The sequence below is a fragment of the Candidozyma duobushaemuli genome (genome assembly GCF_002926085.2).
Source record: "Candidozyma duobushaemuli strain B09383 chromosome Unknown C_B09383, whole genome shotgun sequence".
NCBI classification, from domain to species: domain Eukaryota; kingdom Fungi; phylum Ascomycota; class Pichiomycetes; order Serinales; family Metschnikowiaceae; genus Candidozyma; species Candidozyma duobushaemuli.
This window is the reverse complement of record NW_020289897.1, coordinates 1,237,300-1,258,616: the sequence shown is the minus strand read 5'-3', so window position 1 is coordinate 1,258,616 and position 21,317 is coordinate 1,237,300. Positions and strand designations below refer to the sequence as shown.

The window sequence follows — 21,317 nt, the reverse complement described above, 5'->3', positions numbered from 1 at the left end:
AGGATCAGTCCAAGTCCTTTCTACGGCCCGCATCGAGATCCACCTCGGACAAATTGACCCACTTGGTCTTCTGCCAGAACTTGAGAACGGCAGCAAGAATGAAGAAGAACGGAATCAAAACGTAAGCGTCCACAAAGCCGGCTGCGTCAAAGGGCTTGAACGTGCTCCAACCCTGGATGAGCAACAAGAAAATGTCCAAAACGAGACCGGCAATGGGCAAGTATGGGTAGAGCCAACCCTTGTAAGGTAAACTCTCGACAGAACGGCCCTGCAAAGTCCAGGATCTTCTGAAACGCAAGTGGTAGAAGTTGATGCTTCCCCAGCAGATGAACACAGCCACACCGGAAATGTTGACAATGTAGTCGTAGGCCTTAGCGGCACCGGTACTGACGTTCATGAGCGATATAAGACCCAAGGAGTTCATCAAAACGACAGAAAGGTAAGGCACCTGCTGTCTGTTCAATCTAGCAAGGAATTTAGGCGCATTGCCCTCGTTGGCCAAGTGCACAATGGTTCTGGAACCAATGTAGATGGACGAGTTGATGGCCGAAATACACGTCACCAAGATGAAAGCGTTGATCAAGTGTTTTCCGCCTGGCCAGCCGGCGTTGTGAATGGCAATCGTCATGGGCGACTTGAGCGTGGAAGAACGGTCCAACAAGGGGTCGTTGTATGGAACAGTCAAACCGTAGAAGAAGGCGATACCCATGTAAATGACGATAATACGGACAAAGGTCTGTCTAATGGCATTGGGGATGGCTTTGGAAGGGTTTCTGGTTTCCGAAGCAGCAATCGCCACAGACTCAGTGCCCGAGTAGAAAGTGGAAGCAAACACAAAAGTCGAAACCACCGACTTGAAGCCGTTGGCCAAAGGACCAGGGTCGTGCCAGTAGCGGAAACCAAAGGCGTCCACGCCCTTGACACCGCCTGCAACGTAGATGATGGAGAAAATGTAAAAGGCGAAGATACCCACAATCTTGGTCAAAGCAAGCCAGAACTCGGCCTCACCAAACGTCCTCACACCCAAAAACTGGAACGCCATAAAAGCGGCCCAGAACATGAGAATGTAGCCGTAAAGCGGCACCTGGGGGCCCCATTCGATCAAAACGTTCGCCACCATATTGTACTCGTTCGCCAAAACGGCAACCCAGATAATGACATAGTTCCAGCCCACAGTGCCGCCAATGGCCTTATCGACAAACTTCCCGCCCAACGTGGAGAAGACACAGCCAGAAGGGTACAAGGTGGCGAGTTCACCCAAACTCTGCACCATGGCAAAAGCAATGATACCAATGACACCGAAACCGATGATCATCGAGGCCGGACCTTCACTGGTAGGGTTGGCAGCACCCACCAAGATACCAGGCCCAATGATACCGGCCAAGGCGATAAGCGAAATATGACGGTCTTTGAGGGCTCTTTTCAAAGCCAAGGGTCTATCTTCATGCTCCGTGAAGTCAGAGTAGTCAGCTGAGGCGACTTCGCCCTCAGGACCCCATTCCTCGTTTTTTAGCACGGAGGCACGGTCGGTGTTTTTTTCCACAGAGGCGTCCGGCAGCACTTCGCTGGCGGAGCGGTTTCGGGAGAACCACATTAAAAAAAAAAAGAAGGTGTTGCAAAAAAACGGTCCCGCATCGGCTGCAATATATAGGTCACAAGCGAGAGAAGTGAGCGTGAGATCTGCAGAGGCTGCAGTATGACAGAAGCGACATCGCAGGCTGGCGGTGCGGGTTAGTAATTTCCGGGATGGGTGTAACTACCAGGACGGGTTTATTTGGTGGTTTTACTGGGGTAGTTGAAAAATTTGGATATATGAAAAGGCAACTTTTCGCTCCTTCGTCGCAAAAAGTTGTGCTTATCTCGCAGCCGATTTGGATCGGCGCTGTCGCCATGCTCTTATCATCGCACGTGACACAATAGAGCCACCATTACCCATGCTTGGCGTCCAATTACCATCCATAGCGTTGAAGCGCTTGCCCTGAAGCGGAACATGTGCCCTAACGACGCCATGTGCGTAATTTGCAAAAAAAAAGAAAAAGCCTGTCGAAATGCCCATATTGTGAGGCTAGGGCTCTGGCGCATGCTTCCAGAAAAAAAGCTTAGGTGCCCCGCGGACGGCTGCAAACATTCCCTGCGATGGGATTCCACTTGCACTGCCAAGGCCCAAAGGCAGCTTCCACAATGCCTTGACAGCGTGGGGCATTTTATCCAGGGCGCTCGAGGCGGATTTTCGTATTTTGGAGTTTTCGAAAATTCGGGGCGTCCTTCAATCGAGAATGCTTGCGGTTTCAGGGGTACGGCGGGGCGTGAGAAAGCAGGTAATTTTCGGGGAGTTCTCAAGCTGGGCTTTTTCACAACTGTGGCCCAAAACGGGGAGCGAAAGCTTTTGAATTTTTTTTTATTGAATTAGTTAAAAAAGCTGAAAAAGCTGGCCAAAACGCCTTTTGATTGGCTGTGGCCGTCTTAGCCGCATTCCTGTTGTGGCCGTTACGCTTGATGAGGTGATGCTCGTAATAATGTGCGTATTACTCGGCGTAGTATTAGGCTAATTGTGGCTCATTATAAGCCTGCTCAGCGCGGAGTAGAGAGCGGTGGGTGAAAAATGCAGAAGAAGCGAAAAGGCAGATGGGGCGGTTTCGTAAAATTATTGTGATTTTTTGAAGCTGGCAATCTAGCAATTTGCTTAATAGCAATCTAGGTTTCTGTTTTGGATTTGGTGGTGCTTTTTTGTAGTTCTTTGATGGTCGGTTAGACAGTGAGCAAATTGCCGTAGAGGCAATTAAATCCGTTCTAGACGAACGTACGCTTGTGCAATCAAAGAACCGCTGGAAACAGCTCAACCGTCGAAGACTTAGCCAACATGCGATTTGTCGGGGTAATGACGCCATAGGCAACAAAACTGAATAGAGTTACAAAGCAAACGATATAAGCCTTGGGGCGTTAAAGTGCAGCATCTGTGAAATTCAGATATTTACGGGAAGTGTGGACAGGAGAGTCTATGCTTCGGTTTTTGAAATTTTCTGACGTTTTCACTTAGCGTGGCCAAAAACAACGTACGTCTATCAGCTATGCCTTTTGTGCGATGCATGGTTGAATCATTGAAGTCGACTTGATACCGTGGTACCTTATTGAGTTGCTTTTGCGGACTTTGCTTTTTTCGATTGTGGGGAGGTCGATTTTTGTGGTTTCAAATCATCAAGTCAAGTACGTCGTTAATCTGCTCTGTATTGAATGGAAATGTCGGGTGGAATTGTTGAACGGTCGTGTGGACATTGTCTCGTTGTGGTACCATAAAATTCAATAAGATTAGAAAATCATACAGAAGGGTTCGATCATCTCATAAAAAGCTTCGAATATGACTATTACGGATTAATTAGTGTCACAAGATAGGACAAAACGGGGCCTTATCTTATCATCTAAACTCACAAAGCACAAGGCCAACTATGGTATAACAATGGCAAAGTCATCCACAACTAACAAGAAAAAAATCACTTAGACGCCATTGACTTTATCAAAAACAGATTCATCGACTTAATTGCTGCAATCTTAGTGCATTCATCTGGTCTCCTGCGGTTGCACTTTCCTCACTACTCCACAGAACATCTCGTAAACCTACAATCTTTACAGCACTTACCAATGAAAATGTAGTGGAGGCCAGCCGACTAGCATCAAGAAATGCATCATCTTCGAACACTGACCAGCCACACGATCCCGCAAAAAGACGCCAGCAGGTTACAAACATTTGACAGATTGCTGACGCCCGTTCACGGGCTTGATCTTCTCCATCACCAGAACCTATAATTCAATGAGGATGAATTTAGGGCAGAAACAGGAGTGTGTTGGGTTTTCTACATGTGTGCAAGGATATGTGTGTATTGATGGTTGGAGCTGATGGGTGAAATTTTCTCGAGTATATATAGGGTGAGGTTACCCGGACCGAAGATGTCGTAGGGCTAGTGGAGAGATAGAATAAGCACAACAAGGGTCGAGAGGTTGTATTTCAGATTTTGATTTTTTTGAAAGCTTGCTCTTTTATCAATCGGTTTTGTTATACGGTATCTTGCATCTGCATGGTTGTAGAGCTTCAAGAGGTGAGGTAGTATGAGAAAACAACACTGCCTTCGAAGAGTATAAAATAGGCTGTTCTATCGTAAGGATTGTCGATTGATCAATGTGTCTCAGGTGGGTGCTGGTGCTACCTGACCATGATGAAATCGACAGTGTACTTTCCAGAAACATGAATAGTATGACGTTTCTTACATAACTCAAAGACGAAAGCTGGTATTGAGGCTTGATTTCCTTCTCTGACACGAATTGCTCAATGATTGAAACCGGCCCAATACTTGCAAGTATCACTATAAGACATGACATGTCTCCGACATCCTTTATTCATCAGAACCCAATCATGCATTCGTAAAGCCACTGTTTCAAATCCAGTTTGCCAAATCTCTCTTACCCTTCTGGCAATTATGCCCTTCCCCATCTCCCCACCCACAATCCTACACGTTCATCGTCAAATGCTGTTTCTATTATACACTGCTGTTTTCGGCTGCCAGCTCAACTGATCACGCCTCCTTCCTCATATCAGAACGTTTGGGCGCCTCCAACGGATGCAATTGCGCCAAGTATGTGATGGCCCACATCAAGTAGCACATGGCCAATCCCAAGATCAAGGAAGACCGCCAGACCGTCTGGTCCTGTTTGGGTGCAAAGTTCCATGACAATACACAAAGGGCCACCGTGACCGCGAGGACAAAAAGCACAATGTAGCTAGAGGTTAGTTGGAAAGGCTCCTGATTGGTTCATTCCAGTGTGACATACCCAGACATGATAAAGATGTAGTAGAGGATTCGTGGAGCGGTGCATTTGGCGATAATCGGAGCACACCCGTACCTCCGGCAACTTCAGTAGGACAAGTGGATCTCCCAATAATTGGAGAAAGTTATATTTGGATTTAAAGAAATTGGATTACGTTTCATTGTGGCTCTCGATTTTGTTTCCGACTTTCGGTGGAAAGCCCTCAGTACAATCACGGCCTTGCAGATCGGTATACCACTGACTGCGAAAGTGCAACTACATCATACATAACCTTCACAGTCTTCCTTTGCATCCATAAAGTATAGATCCTGGACTATTGGCATTTCGAGGCAATTTCATTTTAATCCTCGAACCTTAATCTAATCCACTTCATCACCCGTCTATCTATACACATATTCGCATACAATCAAACCCACCAAGAATGGCCAAGATCCTGTCCAAGGTGGCCAACTGGCTTTATCTGGTTCTCCAGCCCCAGTATCTCCATAAAGAGGTGGCCTACTCCCACTTGTACCACTTTCTAGCAGCATACCTTACTCAAGGATTCAAGATCAGAACAGCAGTTTACACATCTGTACTGGGACATTCTCAGCTATTGATCAATTTATACGGAAAGCTCGACTGTGGAACGTGCCTTGTTCCGCTTAATATATGGATTCCGCTCAATTACCCGTTCCAGGACGAAAACATTCCCACCCTGGAGCCCAACGGTGTTCCAGTGGTGTTTGTTGTGCCAGAACACGGTTTGATGATAAGACCTAATAACAATGTTGATTCTCAGGGCCGCTTCTACCATCCTTTCATGGCTCTGTGGCATCAGAACTACACGCCGACGGCCCAGACTCGAGACTTTTCGCTCCTTCTGCTTATGACGTGTTTGAAAGTCACTTTTGAGCAGAATCCTCCACTTAATACAAGACCTGAACCCCCAGCAGCCCCTCCAAAGGTTCAGCCTACAAACACGGGTCCTCAATTGCCACCAAAGATGTCGTATAACGAAACCCCGGTTCAGCTGCCGACTCCAGAACCACCTCGCAGAGAGACGAATGGACCACCTTTACCCCAGAAGCCCGTTGAAGCTCCGAAGCCTGTTGAAGCTCAACCTACTCAAGATACGAGCATACCGGAGAAATATAGAATGCCTTTGCCTTTACCTCCACAAGATTCGCCTTCTCCAGCACCAGTTCAGTCTCCACCTCAGTTGAGTGGACCACCGCCTCAAGTCGTTTATCAGGACAATTCTGAGCTCTATGAGCCTAGAAGGCTCAGACCCCAGGGCCCAGGAAAGCCCCCTATTGCAAGAAAGGTCCAGAGTACAGAGAATCCTCAGGGTATCAATGAAGTCGAAGATCTCATGGACAAGGTCACACTCAACGAGAATAAGGGCGACAGGCCTATACTTCAGATGATTAGTGACAAGATCAACGAGTTCCTCGCATCCGAGGAGAGCCTAGTCACTGCTGCTCCGTTTGTTGAGCAACAGAAGCTCAAGATAGAGGCCCTTGAAAATCAGCTTCTGAGCCATCTCAAACAGGCTCATGCAAACGAAGAAAATCTCCAGAACCACATCACGTACGTTCAAGGACAGGTAGAGTCTATACGAAAGCTTAACGAAGAGCTACAGCAAGTGGACCAGATCAACGCAGAGTCGAAGGACGAGGTTGCTTTTGGAACTGGGCCCGGCCAGAAAATCAAGCTAGAGGATATTGTGACTCCTGACTCGATTCTTGTGAATCAGTTGTACGACACTGTTGCTGATATCAAGGCCCACAAAGACACGATAGATCTTGTTGGAGGCAATTTCAAGGGCGAAAGTGAGCTCATCAACGACGAGAACATGGACCAGTGTATTAAGTCGGTCAGAGGATTAGCGAGAGAGTTGTTTTGGCTTGAGGTTACCAAGACGGAGATCGGCAAGTCCATGGGTCTTCAGATGTAGAGAGTAATGGATGTGTTGTCAACCCATGAAATGATGAAATCGACGTCAGGAGGCTATTTCTTCAAAATTCCAAAAAGAAGCCACGTATTTTGGGGACTACATTCATTGAAAAATGGACATGGTCTACCTGCTATCACGATCTGTATTCAATTACCGGAGGTCTCCATCATTGACCTTGCTTCCGCTACCCTGCAAAATATCTATCAAAGAGGTATTTTCCAGACTCTCCAATTCCGATGTATAACATTATCATTACCTTCGAATTCCCATCTTATTCTACTTAACTATCAGGGCTGCCAATGGCTCCTCCTCTATATAAAGCCATGCCCTAACTCAATCCAGCATCAACCAATCCCACACTCCAGCAGGCGATTAATAAAATTTTCCAAATCCGCTTCTTCAACAAAATCTTCTTCGACTAAAGTCCATTCAGATATATTTTTCAGTCCTGCCCAACTCCTTGGGCTCCTCAACCTCATCTCTGGAGCCCTTCCTGTACCTCACACTGAGCAACCACCTGGTCCCCATACATCTACCCCAATATCCCATCAAACTTGACCAAATTCACACACCTAAATCTCCCCGCTTCCTCAATCCCAAATATCTAATTTTCACTAAAATCCAACCACTACAGCCCTCCCTAGCGCACCCCCCTCCGGTTACCTAATCCGGCACCGCCGCACGATGCTCGCACAGACTTTTTGCAAAAAAAAAAAAGCACTATCATCACCACCAACATGTCCGAAGAATTCATGATCAAGCCGGAGTCCGTGCCTGCGCTGAGCAGCACGGCAGACTGGCCCCTCTTGTTGAAAAACTACGACAAGTTGCTTGTGCGTCTGGGTCACTACACCCCAATCCCAGCAGGCTCCTCGCCTTTGAAGAGAGACTTGAAGTCGTATGTTTCCAGTGGTGTCATCAACTTGGACAAGCCATCCAACCCCTCCTCGCACGAGGTTGTCGCCTGGATCAAGCGTATTTTGAGAGTGGAGAAAACCGGTCACTCCGGTACTTTGGACCCCAAGGTCACTGGTTGTTTGATTGTCTGTGTGGACAGAGCTACTCGTTTGGTCAAGTCCCAGCAAGGTGCCGGTAAGGAGTATGTGTGTATTGTGCGTTTGCACGAGGAGCTCGAGGACGCCAAGGAGATGGGCCGTGCTTTGGAGAACTTGACCGGTGCTCTTTTCCAGAGACCTCCTTTGATTTCTGCTGTCAAGAGACAGTTGAGAGTGAGAACCATCTACGACTCCAACTTGATTGAGTTCGACAACAAGCGTGGTCTCGGTGTGTTCTGGGCCTCCTGTGAAGCCGGTACCTACATGAGAACCTTGTGTGTCCACTTGGGTATGTTGTTGGGTGTTGGAGGACACATGCAAGAGTTGCGTCGTGTTAGATCCGGAGCCATGGACGAAAACGACAACTTGGTCACTTTGCACGACGTGATGGACGCCCAGTACGTCTACGACAACACCAGAGACGAGTCCTACTTGCGTAAGATCATCCAGCCTTTGGAGACCTTGCTCGTGGGCTACAAGAGAGTCGTGGTCAAGGATTCCGCCGTCAACTCTGTCTGTTACGGTGCCAAGTTGATGATTCCTGGTTTGTTGAGATACGAGGACGGCATTGAGTTGTACGACGAGGTTGTGCTCATCACCACTAAGGGTGAGGCCATTGCCATTGGTATTGCCCAGATGACCACTGTGGACTTGCAGTCTTGTGACCACGGTGTTGTTGCCAAGGTCAAGAGATGCATCATGGAGAGAGACACCTACCCAAGAAGATGGGGTCTCGGTCCTGTTGCCCAGAAGAAGAAGCAGTTGAAGGCTGACGGCAAGTTGGACAAGTACGGTAGAGTCAACGACAACACTCCTGAGTCCTGGAAGGACGGCTACAAGGACCACGCCGAGGAGCCTGCTCCTCCTGTGCCTGAGTCCAAGAAGGCTGCTCCAGAAGTCCAGTTGCCCAAGAAGTCTGAGGCTGAGGATGTGAAGATGGAGTCTGAGGACGAGAAGAAGGAAAAGAAGGAAAAGAAGGACAAGAAGGAGAAGAAGGAGAAGAAAGAAAAGAAGGACAAGAAGGAGAAGAAAGAGAAGAAGGAGAAGAAGAGAAAGGCCGACGACGACGAGCCAGAGAAGAAGAAGAAGTCCAAGAAGTAATCTCGTCACGACCACTCAGTTTAGCATGTTATTCCATCGGCCGATGCTGCCACTTTGTATATCTATTAAATATCACGATCAGAAGATCTGGGTTGTAGCGATTGCCTTGCGGCGTCGATCTTGCTCTGTACGCTGTGCTTGATGGCGTCGATTTTGCGTTGGATCTTTTCCGCTTTAGCTGTGTCGCCTAATTCTCGACGCTGAGCTTCCAAGTAGACAAAGAGGCTCAAAATTTTGCCGTTGTCTTCGGCCTTTGTGATTCGTCTCGTGCACTTGCCGTAAAGACGATTGCTTTGGTCAAGGTTGACCGCGAGGCGAAGAAGCAAATATAGCCCAAGAAGCTCCATGTTGTGTATGCGTATTGTGTCAGAAAAGACCAACCTTTCGATCTCCGTCGAAAGAGCACTATCGTGGTGGTTACTGCCGTTATTAAAAGCTGCCAACGCCGACTTGTACGTAAGCTTGAATGTGTTGGTAGAAGTGATTCCCGCTGTGTTGGGATCTTCCAAAATGCTAGTCATATCCGCGTGTAGCGATGCAAGTAAGGAGCGAGACGACTTGATCGTCTGCTCATGCTGATTAATTTGAGACAAAGTTCGGAATTCGTACTCTGCTATGTTGAGTAAATGCATGGTGGAATAGATGTAAAGCTCATTGCCTCTGCCCGAGGAGGTTTCATATCCAACCCCGAGAGAATGTTGTAAATTAAAAGCTTCAATCGGAATATTGCAACTCTGTGTGACTAGGCTCCTCACTCTTAAGAAGTGATATTTTGCTGCCTTCAAGTTTCCCTGTGATTGATGATAGATGGCGGATAGGTAGGTTAAGTGGGGGATGAGGAATTTGTAGTACCACAACTCTTCTGCCGTGAAGTTCTTTTCATTGTAGCTTTCAAGAAATGCATGTATAACCTGGATGCCATCGAAGTCACTCGACAGCATGAACTTGAGCCACACTTGATAGTACAACACAGTAAATTTGATGACAGAAAGTCGAACAATTTTGGTAGTGAGATGAGAGACACCAAATTGTTCTTGATTGGCCAGGTAAGTAGTAAGTGCTGTGATTGCATTCTCAACATCTCTGAGACATTTCTCGAAGATTTGACTTGCTTTTGTCAATTCAGACGAATCAGTCATGAAGTGGACACCGCTAGTAAGGTAAAATGTAGGCACAAACTCATCTGGACCAATCCATTGCAACAGAAACGTCACAGTTTCATTGTTTGACTGAATCTCAATCGGTATGGTTCCATCGCTTCTCCAAGAAGCCCATTTTTCTTCTTTCTGCTTCTTGACAAATTCAGTCAACTTCCTGATCCATTTTTTGGAATGCTTGAAATCGTTGGTTTGAGTGCACACGGCAAGATTTTGCAAGTAGAGCATTGCCTTAAGTTGGGGGAGAACCAGCTTCATTTTGAAAAACGTTACTCTGCATTCATGAAGTGCATTTTCTGCTTCCTTCGGAGAGCCCTGGCTTAGATAAATTCTGCTGAGCAACAACAAGCAAAGACAGCGGACTTGACCATCAAGGGACTGCCACGCCGTATTCAAGGCGGGAATCAATGAAGGTATATCGCTAAGAGGGGCCATTCCAATCCTTTGAAGTGCAAATAAAGTCGAGATCTCTTTCTTGCTCTCCCTCTCGTATATTTCCTGTCTTTCGTTGAGAAAGGGCCCAACCAAGTGGACATCAGAAGCCTTCAAAATCTTTGCACACAAAAGTTCTGCTGCAACTCTGGCCAGTAAAATGCCATTCTTTGACGCAGTAGCTAGGGAACCTTTTGCAAGTTCCTCGGCAGTATTGTAGTTATCTGTCTCGTCAAGGTAGATCTGTGCAAGCTTATACAACACCAATGCCGCTTCTACTGGTTTCAAGCAGGCCATATACCGCGAGATCACCAAATGTAGCGCCTTCATTGCCGCCTTCACAAGCTTATAGTAGACTTTGACACCCTCAATGTAATTGGCTGCAAGGACATAGCCGTGTGCTTCCTCTATGAAAGTATCAGCGGTTCTGAGTAGCCATTGACAGACAAAGTCAGGATTCTCCGTGAGCTTGAGGACTGAATCCGGAGTGACTTCCTCTTCCACCTCTGCTTCAATGGTCGTTTCCTCTTCAGGTGGTTCCTGAGCCGCTTCCTCTGATTTCACCATGCTTCCCACCAGGGAAGGTGGAAGCGACGAGGTGACCTTCGTCTCCAGCTCAAGCGCCAGAAATTCGTCAGACTCGTCTGTAAGCAAAAACTTCTGTAGTTTCGCCTCGTAACTCTTTTCGAGAAAGCTCTTTGGCTTGGGTAGTTTTGCTGAGGAGTTCAGATAAAACTGAGTATCGGAAATTGGAGGATCTTTTGGCATAGGATCTTCTTTAGGCTGTGAGTTTGGTCTGGAGCTCTTTCTTGACGGCTGGGATGTCAAAATGTGATTCAGATCATTGGATTCTTCGGATGAAGGTCTGGATCTTTTGGTACCAGTGAGAACAACTTCCCTCTTTGATGAGGAAACAACGCGTCTTACTGGATTCAGCTTACTACTGCTTTTTCGTCGCATGTGATCCATGCTGGTTTCATGTTATCGTGTGTTCTCCGTTGGTATATATAAGGAAGCGAAGGTAGGTAGGGTGTATTTTGGTGATGCGCGTAGGTGCTAGTCTCGCTAGTACAGGAACCACCTGGGGATTAAATATTGCAGCCAGTTACAACCAGCTATTGAAAAATAGTACAGCGTGTGAGTCGGGCATGGGGGTATAAGCTTAGTTTTCGGATGACACTGTCGTGACATTGAGTTTTTCCTCGAGCTGTTTACGCTTGAGACGCTCCTTGCCGAGCTCAACCTCGTACTGATCCTGGATGTCTGACACAATCTTCTTGAATTCCTTTCTGAGAATAGCGTTGCTCATGGAAGACCCGCTGCTCATATTGGGGAAGCCTGGGTATCCTGGTGAAGATGGAAGTGTGGTGTTGGGGGCATCGTCCTCGTTGCTCGTGCTCGATAGAAGCGATGGCGAAGCCAAACCGGAGTTTCTGGGCAGTTTGCTTCCCATGTTGTCGATCTTGAGCAGATTGAGCTCTTTGCGAAGACGGGAGATCTCCTTGTCTTTGGCGTCGACTGAGTCACGAGACGCCAAACTGTCAAGCGAGACGCTGCTTCCGCCTGAACGAAGTCTAGTCAATTCTTTTTCAAGTGCTGCATTTTTCTTGCGGTACTCCGAGATTGTCTTCAAGGAGTTGGCCTTCAAGTAGTCGTACTCTTTCATGAAGTACTGGTGGGAGAAACGCAAGTCGTTCAATGCAAGTCTGTACTCGGAGATCGTCTTGTTCTCAGAGGCTGTATCTTTAATGCCCTTGTAAGGCGATGCCGAAAGGAATGAGTGGTCCTGGAGCACAGAGTTCTCGTCAACCACCATGGACTGGTCCACAGAGCGCTCTCCTGAGGTGGTTGGAGGAGTTGGGCTCGATGCTGGTGGTCTGGCAGAAACCACAGCGTCAATGCACGATTGAGCCCACTGGATCTTCTTGTCCATCAGGGTCTCGGCCTCTTCGGGATGTTCGGGCAAGCTGACGTTGTTCTGAGCCGCCAAAGATGCAATGTGAGAAAAGAGCGTGTCGAACAGCTTGTCGGAATCGGCGGCGACTCCGCCCTTTGTAGGACTGTCAGAAAGCTGGGCGTGCAAGGATTGCGAGCTGCTGGAGTGCTTGATGTCCTCCACGTAACCCAAAACCAAACAGGCCAAGTTGTGGTTGTTGAGCTTGCCGCGGAGCTCCTCGAGCTCAGTGGAAACCGTGCGGAGCAGCTGCTGCAAGTCCAGGTTCTGTTTCATGATTTTGAGCACGAGGTTGATGTCCAAGTCTGGCTTTGGCTCCTCGTTGAACATCAAGGTCGAGCAGAACTGCGAGGAGACCGCAATCTTGTCTTGCAAGTAGTCCCGAAGCTCCTGCTTGTCTGCGATAAGCTCCTTAACCTTTCTGGTGCGCTCCAAGGACATGATGGCCTTTGGAGAAATCTTCAGGGTGTCGAAAACGGAGTTTTCAATCAAAACCTTCAAGTTGAGGTAGTCGCTGGAAGATGCAAAAAAGTCTCTGCTTTCAGAGGTCTCTGTGGTCGGCGTAGAAACCGTCAGGGGACCGTTTTCGTGGCTAGTTCTGTCGATATCCGAATCGTCCGAATCTTCGCCAATCGAGTTGGACGAAAGCGTCTGTTGCAAATACAGCGAAAACAGCAGCTGGACAGGGACCGTGGGGAAGCGTTTCTGTTGTGTTCATGGAGCAGAAACTTCAACAAATCGGGTGTTGTGTTCAGCAAGTTGTACTGGTCGCCGTGGGCCACGCTGAAAGGGCTGTTTTTCATGAATGTGTCAGGGTCGACCATTTTGTGAAATTTTCTTTAGCTTAGCGAGGGACGGGAAATGGGGTCTTAAAGGCGGCTTTGCCTTGGATGGAGTGGTTGGAGGTTGTAGAAAAAAAACAGACAGTCGCAGAGAATGCTTCGACGCGTTGCGCGCGCCGCGAATATGTAGATCTAGATTCCCCGGTGGTTCGGTGCTTTTGGTGGCGGATTAGGAATTTTAAAGAGATAAGGTGACCATTGAAGTTTTCTGGTTTTTGTGATTCGATTGATGTAATTTTCATGGCCATTGGACTAGTATTGGTGGAATTAAGCTGACCCTCTTGCAACCCACGCAGGCGATGGTTTTGCACCCAATTACGCCAAACACAGCAAGGCTGAATAGGTAAAGGCGGTAGTCCACAGCACAATTGTAGGATGCCACTGCTTGGCTGATTCGAGATCTGTTGGGCCCCTTTGCCCGATCGACGGATCGGGTTTTTCATTTTCATTTTTTTGTGTTAGCATTTTAGCTTTTGGATGCCTGGAGCTCTGCCAGATACAATGAACAGGCACTTCTCGTCAAGGACTTGTTTATCTTCGTCGCTTTGGGGGTATTTTCAACTCAGTAGTTTTCGGTAAAAATCAACGTTGTTGATTCGAGGGGATGGCTTGGCAAATCTCTTCAGCCTCGATCCAACGGTGATCTAAAGGGCAGTGCGGTCCAGAATCTCCTATATAGTTAAAGTGTGGTTTTACATTGGAAAGCGTGAATTTCGCCAATTGAGTTTTGCTTTTGGCGGCGTGGGGATCCGGCGAAAAAGAGTGCTTCTTTTCTTTTTAAATTTCTGTTTCTCTTGCTATAGCCCAGACCGGTGCTTTACGTTGGCATGCTGCGAGGTATTCTAGAAGTGGCTTCATTTGCCTCCCCTATGATGGATGGCATTTATGTTTTTTCCTTTTCTGGAAAATCTAACTAGCCACAAGCTCCGCCCACTTAGCTTCTGTGTTTGTTGTCAAAGTGTGTTTGGGTTCTGCTGCTACACAATGGCTCCTGCCCTAGACGACGAACAAATCCACGAAAACCGTGAATTTCCGAAGATCAAGCGATACTTTGGTTTTTCTAGTGCAATTGCTTTTGGATCAGCATAGCAATCAGAGTTCCTGTTTTGGTGATGCTAGGCACTGTCAGGGATACCCTCACCAACTGGACTAAGGCGTGAACCACCGAATCGGGTATTTCCTGGAAACCTCCGAGGCCATCCTCACCGCATAGTCGCTCTTTCATCGAAATCAACAATTTCTATTACTACTTCAAATTTTGAAGGTTCAATCTGCTTTCTATCAGGACCTTGTCTGACCATGCCTGTACGCATTTGCAACCACTCAGTTACTACTACATGGTGTTGCTGGAGCTTCTAGAAACAGCCCCACTAAACCGAATACCCCGAACGTCCAAGGATGAAATCCGCTATTTGACCTTCAACGTCAACGGCATAAAAACACTTTTCAACTACCACCCTTGGAACAGGCTCCAGAACGACCATGATGCTTTCTTCTCAGGCCTAGGTGCTGATATCATTCTGCTTCAGGAGCTCAAGATCAACAACGACGGCCTTGCAGCTACGGGTGTTCTCAAGAATTACAAGGCGTTTATACTGGTGCCGAAATCACGCAAAGGCTACTCGGGAGTCGGCCTTTTTGTCAGATTACCGACTTCTTCAGATCCACCTCACGTTCAGACGTGTTTGTCTGTGGTAAAAGCAGAAGAGGGAATCACAGGAACATTGCCTAGTGCTGAAGACAAAAGCCAGTGCTACGACGAGTCTCCAAACGCTATTGGCGGATACTTGAATGGAGATGATATGGAGGAAATGAACATGACCATCGATGAGCTACGATCCTTGGACTACGAGGGCCGTGCCGTGGCGGTGGAGTTGGCGTCTGGAACGGTGGTTTTTTCTTTATACTGTCCGGCCAACTCTATGGGCACGGAGGACGGTGAGATCTTCAGACTTCGCTTTCTAGAAGTGCTTCTCCGACGTTCTTTGAAGCTTAAAGCTTTGGGCAAGCAAGTGGTCATCATGGGAGATATCAACGTGTCCTTGGACCTCATAGACCAAGCTGAGGCGATCAACGAGGGCATCAAGGCGAATTTGGTGTCCAACAATCTCAAAGATGGCGGTGAAGCATTCGAGAAGGAGAATAAGGAAGCTTGTTTGGCATTCAAAGATAGACCACAACGATCCCTTCTCCAGCGCTTCGTTTTTCCCACAAACCCATTTACACAAGCTCTGGAGCATGCTTATCTATACGATACCACTAGAGTAAGCCAGGGCCGCCGTTTGGCTATGTACACTGTTTGGAACACCATGACGAGCGCTAGGCAGTCCAACTTTGGCTCTAGAATCGACCTTATTTTGATGAGCTGCAAAGAGGCCGTCAAGAGCATTTCCAAAGCGGACATTCTTCCATATATCAACGGGTCAGACCATTGTCCGGTGTTCACTGATATAGACGTTTCCTATGTGACAATTCAGCCACCGGCAGAACAGAAGAAGCTCAAGTTTGAGGCAAAGTCCTTCTATAAATTGGTGAAACACAGAGACATTTCATCGATGTTTGGCACTGGTATCAAGCGGTCCGCTACACCAGAGGAGAAGAAGGACAATGGTGAGTCAAAAAAGCCAAAACTACAATACGTGAGTCGGAAGAAGACAAACTCGTCTCAACATAGCATCAATACTTTCTTCTTTCAAGACAAAGCATCAAAGCAGGACGACAAAGTCTCTGACGACAATTATGAGCCTACCCAAGAGGATAAACCCTCAGACGCCGTCAAGTTAGACTCGATATCCAAGTTGACGTCCCTTATTTATTCGGATCCCCCAAAATGTCATCATGGCGAAAAATGCACCCTCAAAACCAGTCTTACTAATGCATCCAAAGGTAAGAAGTTCTGGTGTTGTCCTCGAGCATCGAAAGGTAGTTCAACAGAGTTGGGTGAACATCGCTGTGAATACTTTGAATGGGCCAAAATGAAAAGCAGAAGCTAATCTACAATTCATATCATGAAAAGTCGTCAATCATGGACTATAAATGGAGAGATACGGGGCAAACGAAGTAAACGAACAAGGAAAAACAAGAGGAAAAAGCTAACAACAACCAAACAAACCCACGATTATAATACAGCAGGACCCCTTATAAAGAGTATTTCTCCCTTACCCATTTTAACGACACATCTCGCGGTGTTGCGAGACCTCATAAGGATAGCTATGGTACATGCGGTGGAGCCAGAATCACGATTTACGGAATTCACTCAACACCGGATAGATGGCTTCAAATGCAGCATAGATCTCCTCTCTTTGCTTGGCACCGGTCAAGACAATCTTGCCGGAAACGAAAATCAATAGCACAATCTTTGGCTTAACCATTCTATAAATCAAGCCAGGGAACAATTCAGGTTCATAGGACGAGAAAGTTCCGTGCGAGAAGGCAAGACCTTCCAATCTGATCGGGAACTTGACGTCACACGAGCCGACAATGTTCTGGATCTTGAAATCGGTGAATTTGGCATTGAAACCCAATTTTTGGATAATACGAGCATATTTTCTCGAAGCCAACTTGGAATCGTCTTCAGATTTGGCACCAGTCACCACCATCTTACCAGAGGCGAAAATAAGTGCGGTTGTTTTTGGCTCTCTGATTCTCATGATGACGGCAGCGAAACGCTTGGGGTTGTATTCAGCGTTACGTGCATGCAAGGCAATGGTTTTCAAATCCAAACGACAATCCAAGTTCACCGTTGCGACGATATTTTGAAGCGTGGGCACGATACCCGACATAGCTCCATCAGCGTCGTCTTGGTTGGGTTCTTTAACGCCAAGTTCTGCATTTTCATCTTTCTTAACAATACCGTTGTTGGGGTCATTGATGCCCTGTGGCATCGAAAGGGAGCCGGGAGCTGTGAAAGCTTGGGCGTTTGCTGCGGTGGTCGGAAGCTTCAACGAATCCATGGTCTATAAAAGAGAAGATGGTACCGGGGACGGTGATGTGATTATGGAAATATTATTTTGGCGACAAAGACGAACAACTAAATGTCTCCCTGTCAGCGGAATTTATTCACGGATAGCTTGATACACTATATGCAACAAGGCCACTCTGGGGAATAAATGCTGTTCAGTTGGTATGCAAAGTTTAATGGTTTCTGCAGTACCTGGTGAACCAAATGAACGATGAACTGTATATAGACCCAGGTAACACAAAGGCAATTTTTTGCGGGACAGGCGGTGAAAAAGTGGGCGGGCTCGCGGTATTTATAGTCGTGACCTGAAATCCGGGTAACCGCCATCGCATTGCTTGATATACTGCAGACAACACCTTTGCCAGCCATCTTTGCCATTTTCAACCGGGCTATTGAAGAAAATAAAACTGGCCCTTAGTTTGAATTTGGAATATCGCCAGAAGACTGGGAAGTACCTCTGGACGGGTTTCCACGTAGCTTCTGCTATCATCACAGTCACGTGAAATTCGAAACATCTCCAGTAAATCTAGCATCCACCGGATTAACGCTCTCTCAAGGCCTTGTTTCTCTTCTCCTTCTTTCTCATTCTCTCCACCTTCTTAGCATGCATCTTTTCGGCCATTCTCTCGTACCTCTCCTTCTCCTCCTTGATCTCTCTTCTTCTCTTGATCTCAGCCACCCTCAGGTTCTTTTCGTCTTCCTTCTCCTGCTTAAGATCCTTGATACGAGCTTTGTACTGCTCCTCTTCAAGTTTCTTCTTTTCTCTTAATTGCCATGTGTTGAGCTTCTTGACACCAAGAGAACGCACCCTGAAGGCATCTTTCTTGATCTTAAAGTTCTTTCCGTTAACCCGGGGGCCTTCGGTGATTTCCTTTTCGGCCAAAGGGTTGATGTACTTCTTTGGAATGTCCTTAAACTCCTTGTCTGCTGTGGCACTCATGAAGAAGATGTATGGTAGAGATGAGTAGTGAGGTGCGGAAGATATGGGGGCAGGCGTGTCGCGCTCATAAATGTAGTAAGATCATAATCCCTATTATACTTTTAGTAATCGTCCGTCTCCCGCTTGTCTATCAACAAGGTGGCTCTTCTAGTCCACTTTCTCGTCCTCGTGTACTTGGAGGACTGGTCGCGGTAGCCAGGGTTGCCCCAGTTGGAGTCGTAATACACCCAGCCAGTCTTGTATCTGGATTTGTTGAACTCGAGGTCTAGCTCCCAACGTTCATCCATCCACTGCCATGTATACTTGTAAAGATCGTGCTCGCATACTGGGAACTCAAAGTCGTCGTCCTGAGGGTCTGGTGAAGGCCTCATCAGCTGTTCGTAGCAGTAACTGGCTCTTTCATTAGGCAACAAGAGCTTGGACCAGCCAAAGCCGAACCAGCGGCGTTCGTTTTCGAGAATGTCAAAACGCACGGTTTGTCGAAGCTGCTTGGGCGAAGCAATCACCTTCTTGACGATGGTGAAGTCGTTGTCTGTGATTATGGGCGCAGAACTGTCTTCGTCTTCAACGTCGGTGGCGCTGGGCGAATGGACACGTGAAATGCCACCGTGTACTTTTTCTTTTCCTTCATCCGTAGAGATCTTGATGTCAAGACCTGTCATGTAGTAAGCAAGCAACCTGATGTAGAGGGACCTCCACAAGAGGTGTCTAATTGTGTATGCCCAAGGCGAATGGTACGTCAAGAAGAACACGCCAATGAGCCACGTAAGCACTGTTGGCAGTAAAAAGGTTCTTGCCACGGCAGCATGGGCTGGAGTAACCAAAATGGCCAGAATGACAAATTTAAGATAGTTCTTCCGTGTGAACCGGACGTGGCGGGCGGGTCTAAAAAACAAGTCAAACCGCACCGTGATGTTGTGAAGCGTCTGTAGCACCTCGTCTATCGTGGGCTTCTCGCCGTACTTCAGATCTCTCATGATGGTGCTTGTTCTCCAAACAATACTCAGAAACAGCGCCGCTATCAACAACGGGAGGGCCACAAACCTCAATGTGTGCCAATAAAGAACAAGCACAGAGTACCCTGTGATAAACAAAAAGTTCTGGTACGGGTCGCCGTTCGTCCAGGTGAAAATCTCCAACAAGTTGTCCATTAGAAGCAAATATGGAAAGATGTTCAGCAAGGCCAGAGCCAAAATTGGATTTTCCACAAGGAGCTGTGTTTGCAGCGTCGTTGTGAGAAGCTTAGCCTCCGACGGCTCGAAAACAGCATATACCACCTCGTCAGACATGGTAGTAAGTAGTAGGAAGAAAAGGTGTTTTGTGGAGTAATAGGCACATGAAAAAGCGCGAGGTGGGGTGGAGTGGTGATAGTGAGAAGTGACCAAGAAAGAGGTGCCGAGGGAAGAGTGTGCTATTTTTTTTACTGAATTTGAAGACTTTTTTTAAATTAGGTAAGAAGTAACTTTCGATCTGCTTGTGGGGTGATTCGTGTTTTGGGTTTCTGGGATACTTCCGCTATGGACCCTGCGATTACATCATACCGTTGGGGTTTCTGATCAAAGATCTACAGTGTGTGGTGGCTCTGAAATGGCTTATTGATGCTTAAGGGATTTTGAATCGTTCTTTATTTGAGCTCAATTGACCGAAAATACTTCTTTTGGCTGACTTGTGGAAAAGGTGTTGGAAAGCCGAGGATGAAGGTGATCGTGACCATTGGAAGATCCTTCTGAAGCGTCATAACGAATGATTGTCACGTTGTTATTCAGAAACCGTCGTCATTCACGATAAACATTTTATTAACATTGACCTAGGGTATGTGGGGCCTGGCAGTGTTCATACCTCAAATTTGCAACCAATGCTTGCTTACCGATTAGACAATACTACAGATACATTGGCCTGCAATTTTTTCAAAAACTTTATAATGCAGATATTCACATTGCTTCATTGGCTTAATCCGATTTTGACCCCTTCTTTATGGAACTCTCGGATAGCTTCTGGTGTCTCACTTACCGCCATACATCAAGTCCCCAGATCATCGAATGTTCCATATCACGACTTTTCCATATTTTTGAAATTTGGCAAAAATACCTCACCAGTGCAACGATTGCCTGGATTGCCCCACAACGGGATTGCCCCATAGAAGCCTATTGCCCCATACTACGTTGCATGTCAAACAGCTGATTAATAGACACCCTTATCAATCTACACTTCACTCTATTACCTCTGCATTAAATAACAACAGTATAAACTGTTTAATCGTTCCGTCATGATACTCTCGGGAGTCCCCAATTTCAACTTACAAGTTACAAGCTCTCCTTGGCGCCCTCTTTGAGCAACTCCTTCTTCTCGTCGGACTTCTTTTCAAGCGACTTCTGCTCAAGGTCCTCGGTCTTGCGGAGCTTGGCGTGCTCCTTCTTGTGGCTCTCCTGCTCATCCAAGAACTTCTTCCACTCAGGCACTGGAGGAGGCTGCTTCTTCTTCAACTCCTGCTCGTGCATCGACAAAAGCACGGTTCCCAACAACAAAGCGACGGTAATGGCCTGGGCGTAGACTCTGGCCTGCACTGCCTTTTGAGTGGTGCTCATGTACTTGTCCTTGTTGACAATGTGCCACGAGCCCCAAAGCGAGAGGGCCCATGCACTGATGATAAGTTTGTACTTGTTCTCGTTCACCCTGGTGAAGATCTTGTCGGCAGTGGACAACTTGTTCCACTGCTCCAACTTTTCAGTCTCCTGCTGGTTGAGGTAGTCCAGACGGTGCATCTGCTCGTCGAATTTGACAGAACCTTCATCGGCGAAAAAGGCACCAATCGTGACGGTAGGCATGACCCACATGGCGGTTTTCACCGAGGTGTTGAAGGACCGCCATCTGAGAGGCTGCTTTCTCTTGACCCAGGTAACCAAACCGGCAGAAACTCCGAGACCGACAGCGGTACCGATGGCACCCTGGCGGAGCACGGCGTTCCAGTGGGCGTTTCTTTCTTCGTCATTGAGAATCTTCATGGTTTTGTGGAGCTTTTCTTTTTAAGTGGGTAACTTTTCCAATGTGCGCATTTTCGATTGCAAACTGTGCTGCTTAAATGCGCAGAAAAGCCCGAGATCACCCGATGCGTGCTAGC

The 21,317-nt window shown here is 47.2% G+C and overlaps 9 protein-coding genes across 9 annotated transcripts; 3 read left to right on the top strand and 6 right to left on the bottom strand. All coding sequences in view use genetic code 12, as the record gives it.

Moving 5' to 3' along the window:
- Positions 1-4: 4 nt before the first annotated feature.
- Positions 5-1,594, bottom strand: AGP3 (Agp3p; the record flags this gene model as incomplete). Its single annotated transcript, XM_025481926.1, has 1 exon — positions 5-1,594. One exon carries the CDS (start codon positions 1,592-1,594, stop codon positions 5-7), a length of 1,590 nt encoding a protein of 529 aa, XP_025336544.1.
- Positions 1,595-5,239: 3,645 nt separating this feature from the next.
- On the top strand, positions 5,240-6,757 carry VPS23 (ubiquitin-binding ESCRT-I subunit protein; the record flags this gene model as incomplete). The annotated part of the gene is made up of 1 exon (XM_025481925.1): positions 5,240-6,757. The coding sequence occupies one exon, from the start codon at positions 5,240-5,242 to the stop codon at positions 6,755-6,757; it is 1,518 nt and encodes a 505-aa protein (XP_025336543.1).
- Positions 6,758-7,494: 737 nt separating this feature from the next.
- On the top strand, positions 7,495-8,913 carry CXQ87_003448 (pseudouridine synthase; the record flags this gene model as incomplete). The annotated part of the gene is made up of 1 exon (XM_025481924.1): positions 7,495-8,913. The coding sequence occupies one exon, from the start codon at positions 7,495-7,497 to the stop codon at positions 8,911-8,913; it is 1,419 nt and encodes a 472-aa protein (XP_025336542.1).
- Positions 8,914-8,978: 65 nt separating this feature from the next.
- CXQ87_003447 (uncharacterized protein) lies at positions 8,979-13,280 on the bottom strand (the record flags this gene model as incomplete). The annotated part of the gene is made up of 3 exons (XM_025481923.1): positions 8,979-11,400; positions 11,681-13,161; positions 13,239-13,280. 3 exons carry the CDS (start codon positions 13,278-13,280, stop codon positions 8,979-8,981), a joined length of 3,945 nt encoding a protein of 1,314 aa, XP_025336541.1.
- Positions 13,281-14,635: 1,355 nt separating this feature from the next.
- Positions 14,636-16,291, top strand: APN2 (DNA-(apurinic or apyrimidinic site) lyase; the record flags this gene model as incomplete). The annotated part of the gene is made up of 1 exon (XM_025481922.1): positions 14,636-16,291. One exon carries the CDS (start codon positions 14,636-14,638, stop codon positions 16,289-16,291), a length of 1,656 nt encoding a protein of 551 aa, XP_025336540.1.
- Positions 16,292-16,534: 243 nt separating this feature from the next.
- Positions 16,535-17,251, bottom strand: TBP1 (TATA-binding protein; the record flags this gene model as incomplete). The annotated part of the gene is made up of 1 exon (XM_025481921.1): positions 16,535-17,251. The coding sequence occupies one exon, from the start codon at positions 17,249-17,251 to the stop codon at positions 16,535-16,537; it is 717 nt and encodes a 238-aa protein (XP_025336539.1).
- Positions 17,252-17,800: 549 nt separating this feature from the next.
- On the bottom strand, positions 17,801-18,199 carry CXQ87_003444 (uncharacterized protein; the record flags this gene model as incomplete). The annotated part of the gene is made up of 1 exon (XM_025481920.1): positions 17,801-18,199. The coding sequence occupies one exon, from the start codon at positions 18,197-18,199 to the stop codon at positions 17,801-17,803; it is 399 nt and encodes a 132-aa protein (XP_025336538.1).
- Positions 18,200-18,300: 101 nt separating this feature from the next.
- Positions 18,301-19,488, bottom strand: CXQ87_003443 (uncharacterized protein; the record flags this gene model as incomplete). Its single annotated transcript, XM_025481919.1, has 1 exon — positions 18,301-19,488. One exon carries the CDS (start codon positions 19,486-19,488, stop codon positions 18,301-18,303), a length of 1,188 nt encoding a protein of 395 aa, XP_025336537.1.
- A 1,014-nt stretch (positions 19,489-20,502) lies between these two features.
- Positions 20,503-21,201, bottom strand: CXQ87_003442 (HIG1 domain-containing protein; the record flags this gene model as incomplete). Its single annotated transcript, XM_025481918.1, has 1 exon — positions 20,503-21,201. One exon carries the CDS (start codon positions 21,199-21,201, stop codon positions 20,503-20,505), a length of 699 nt encoding a protein of 232 aa, XP_025336536.1.
- Positions 21,202-21,317: the final 116 nt, after the last annotated feature.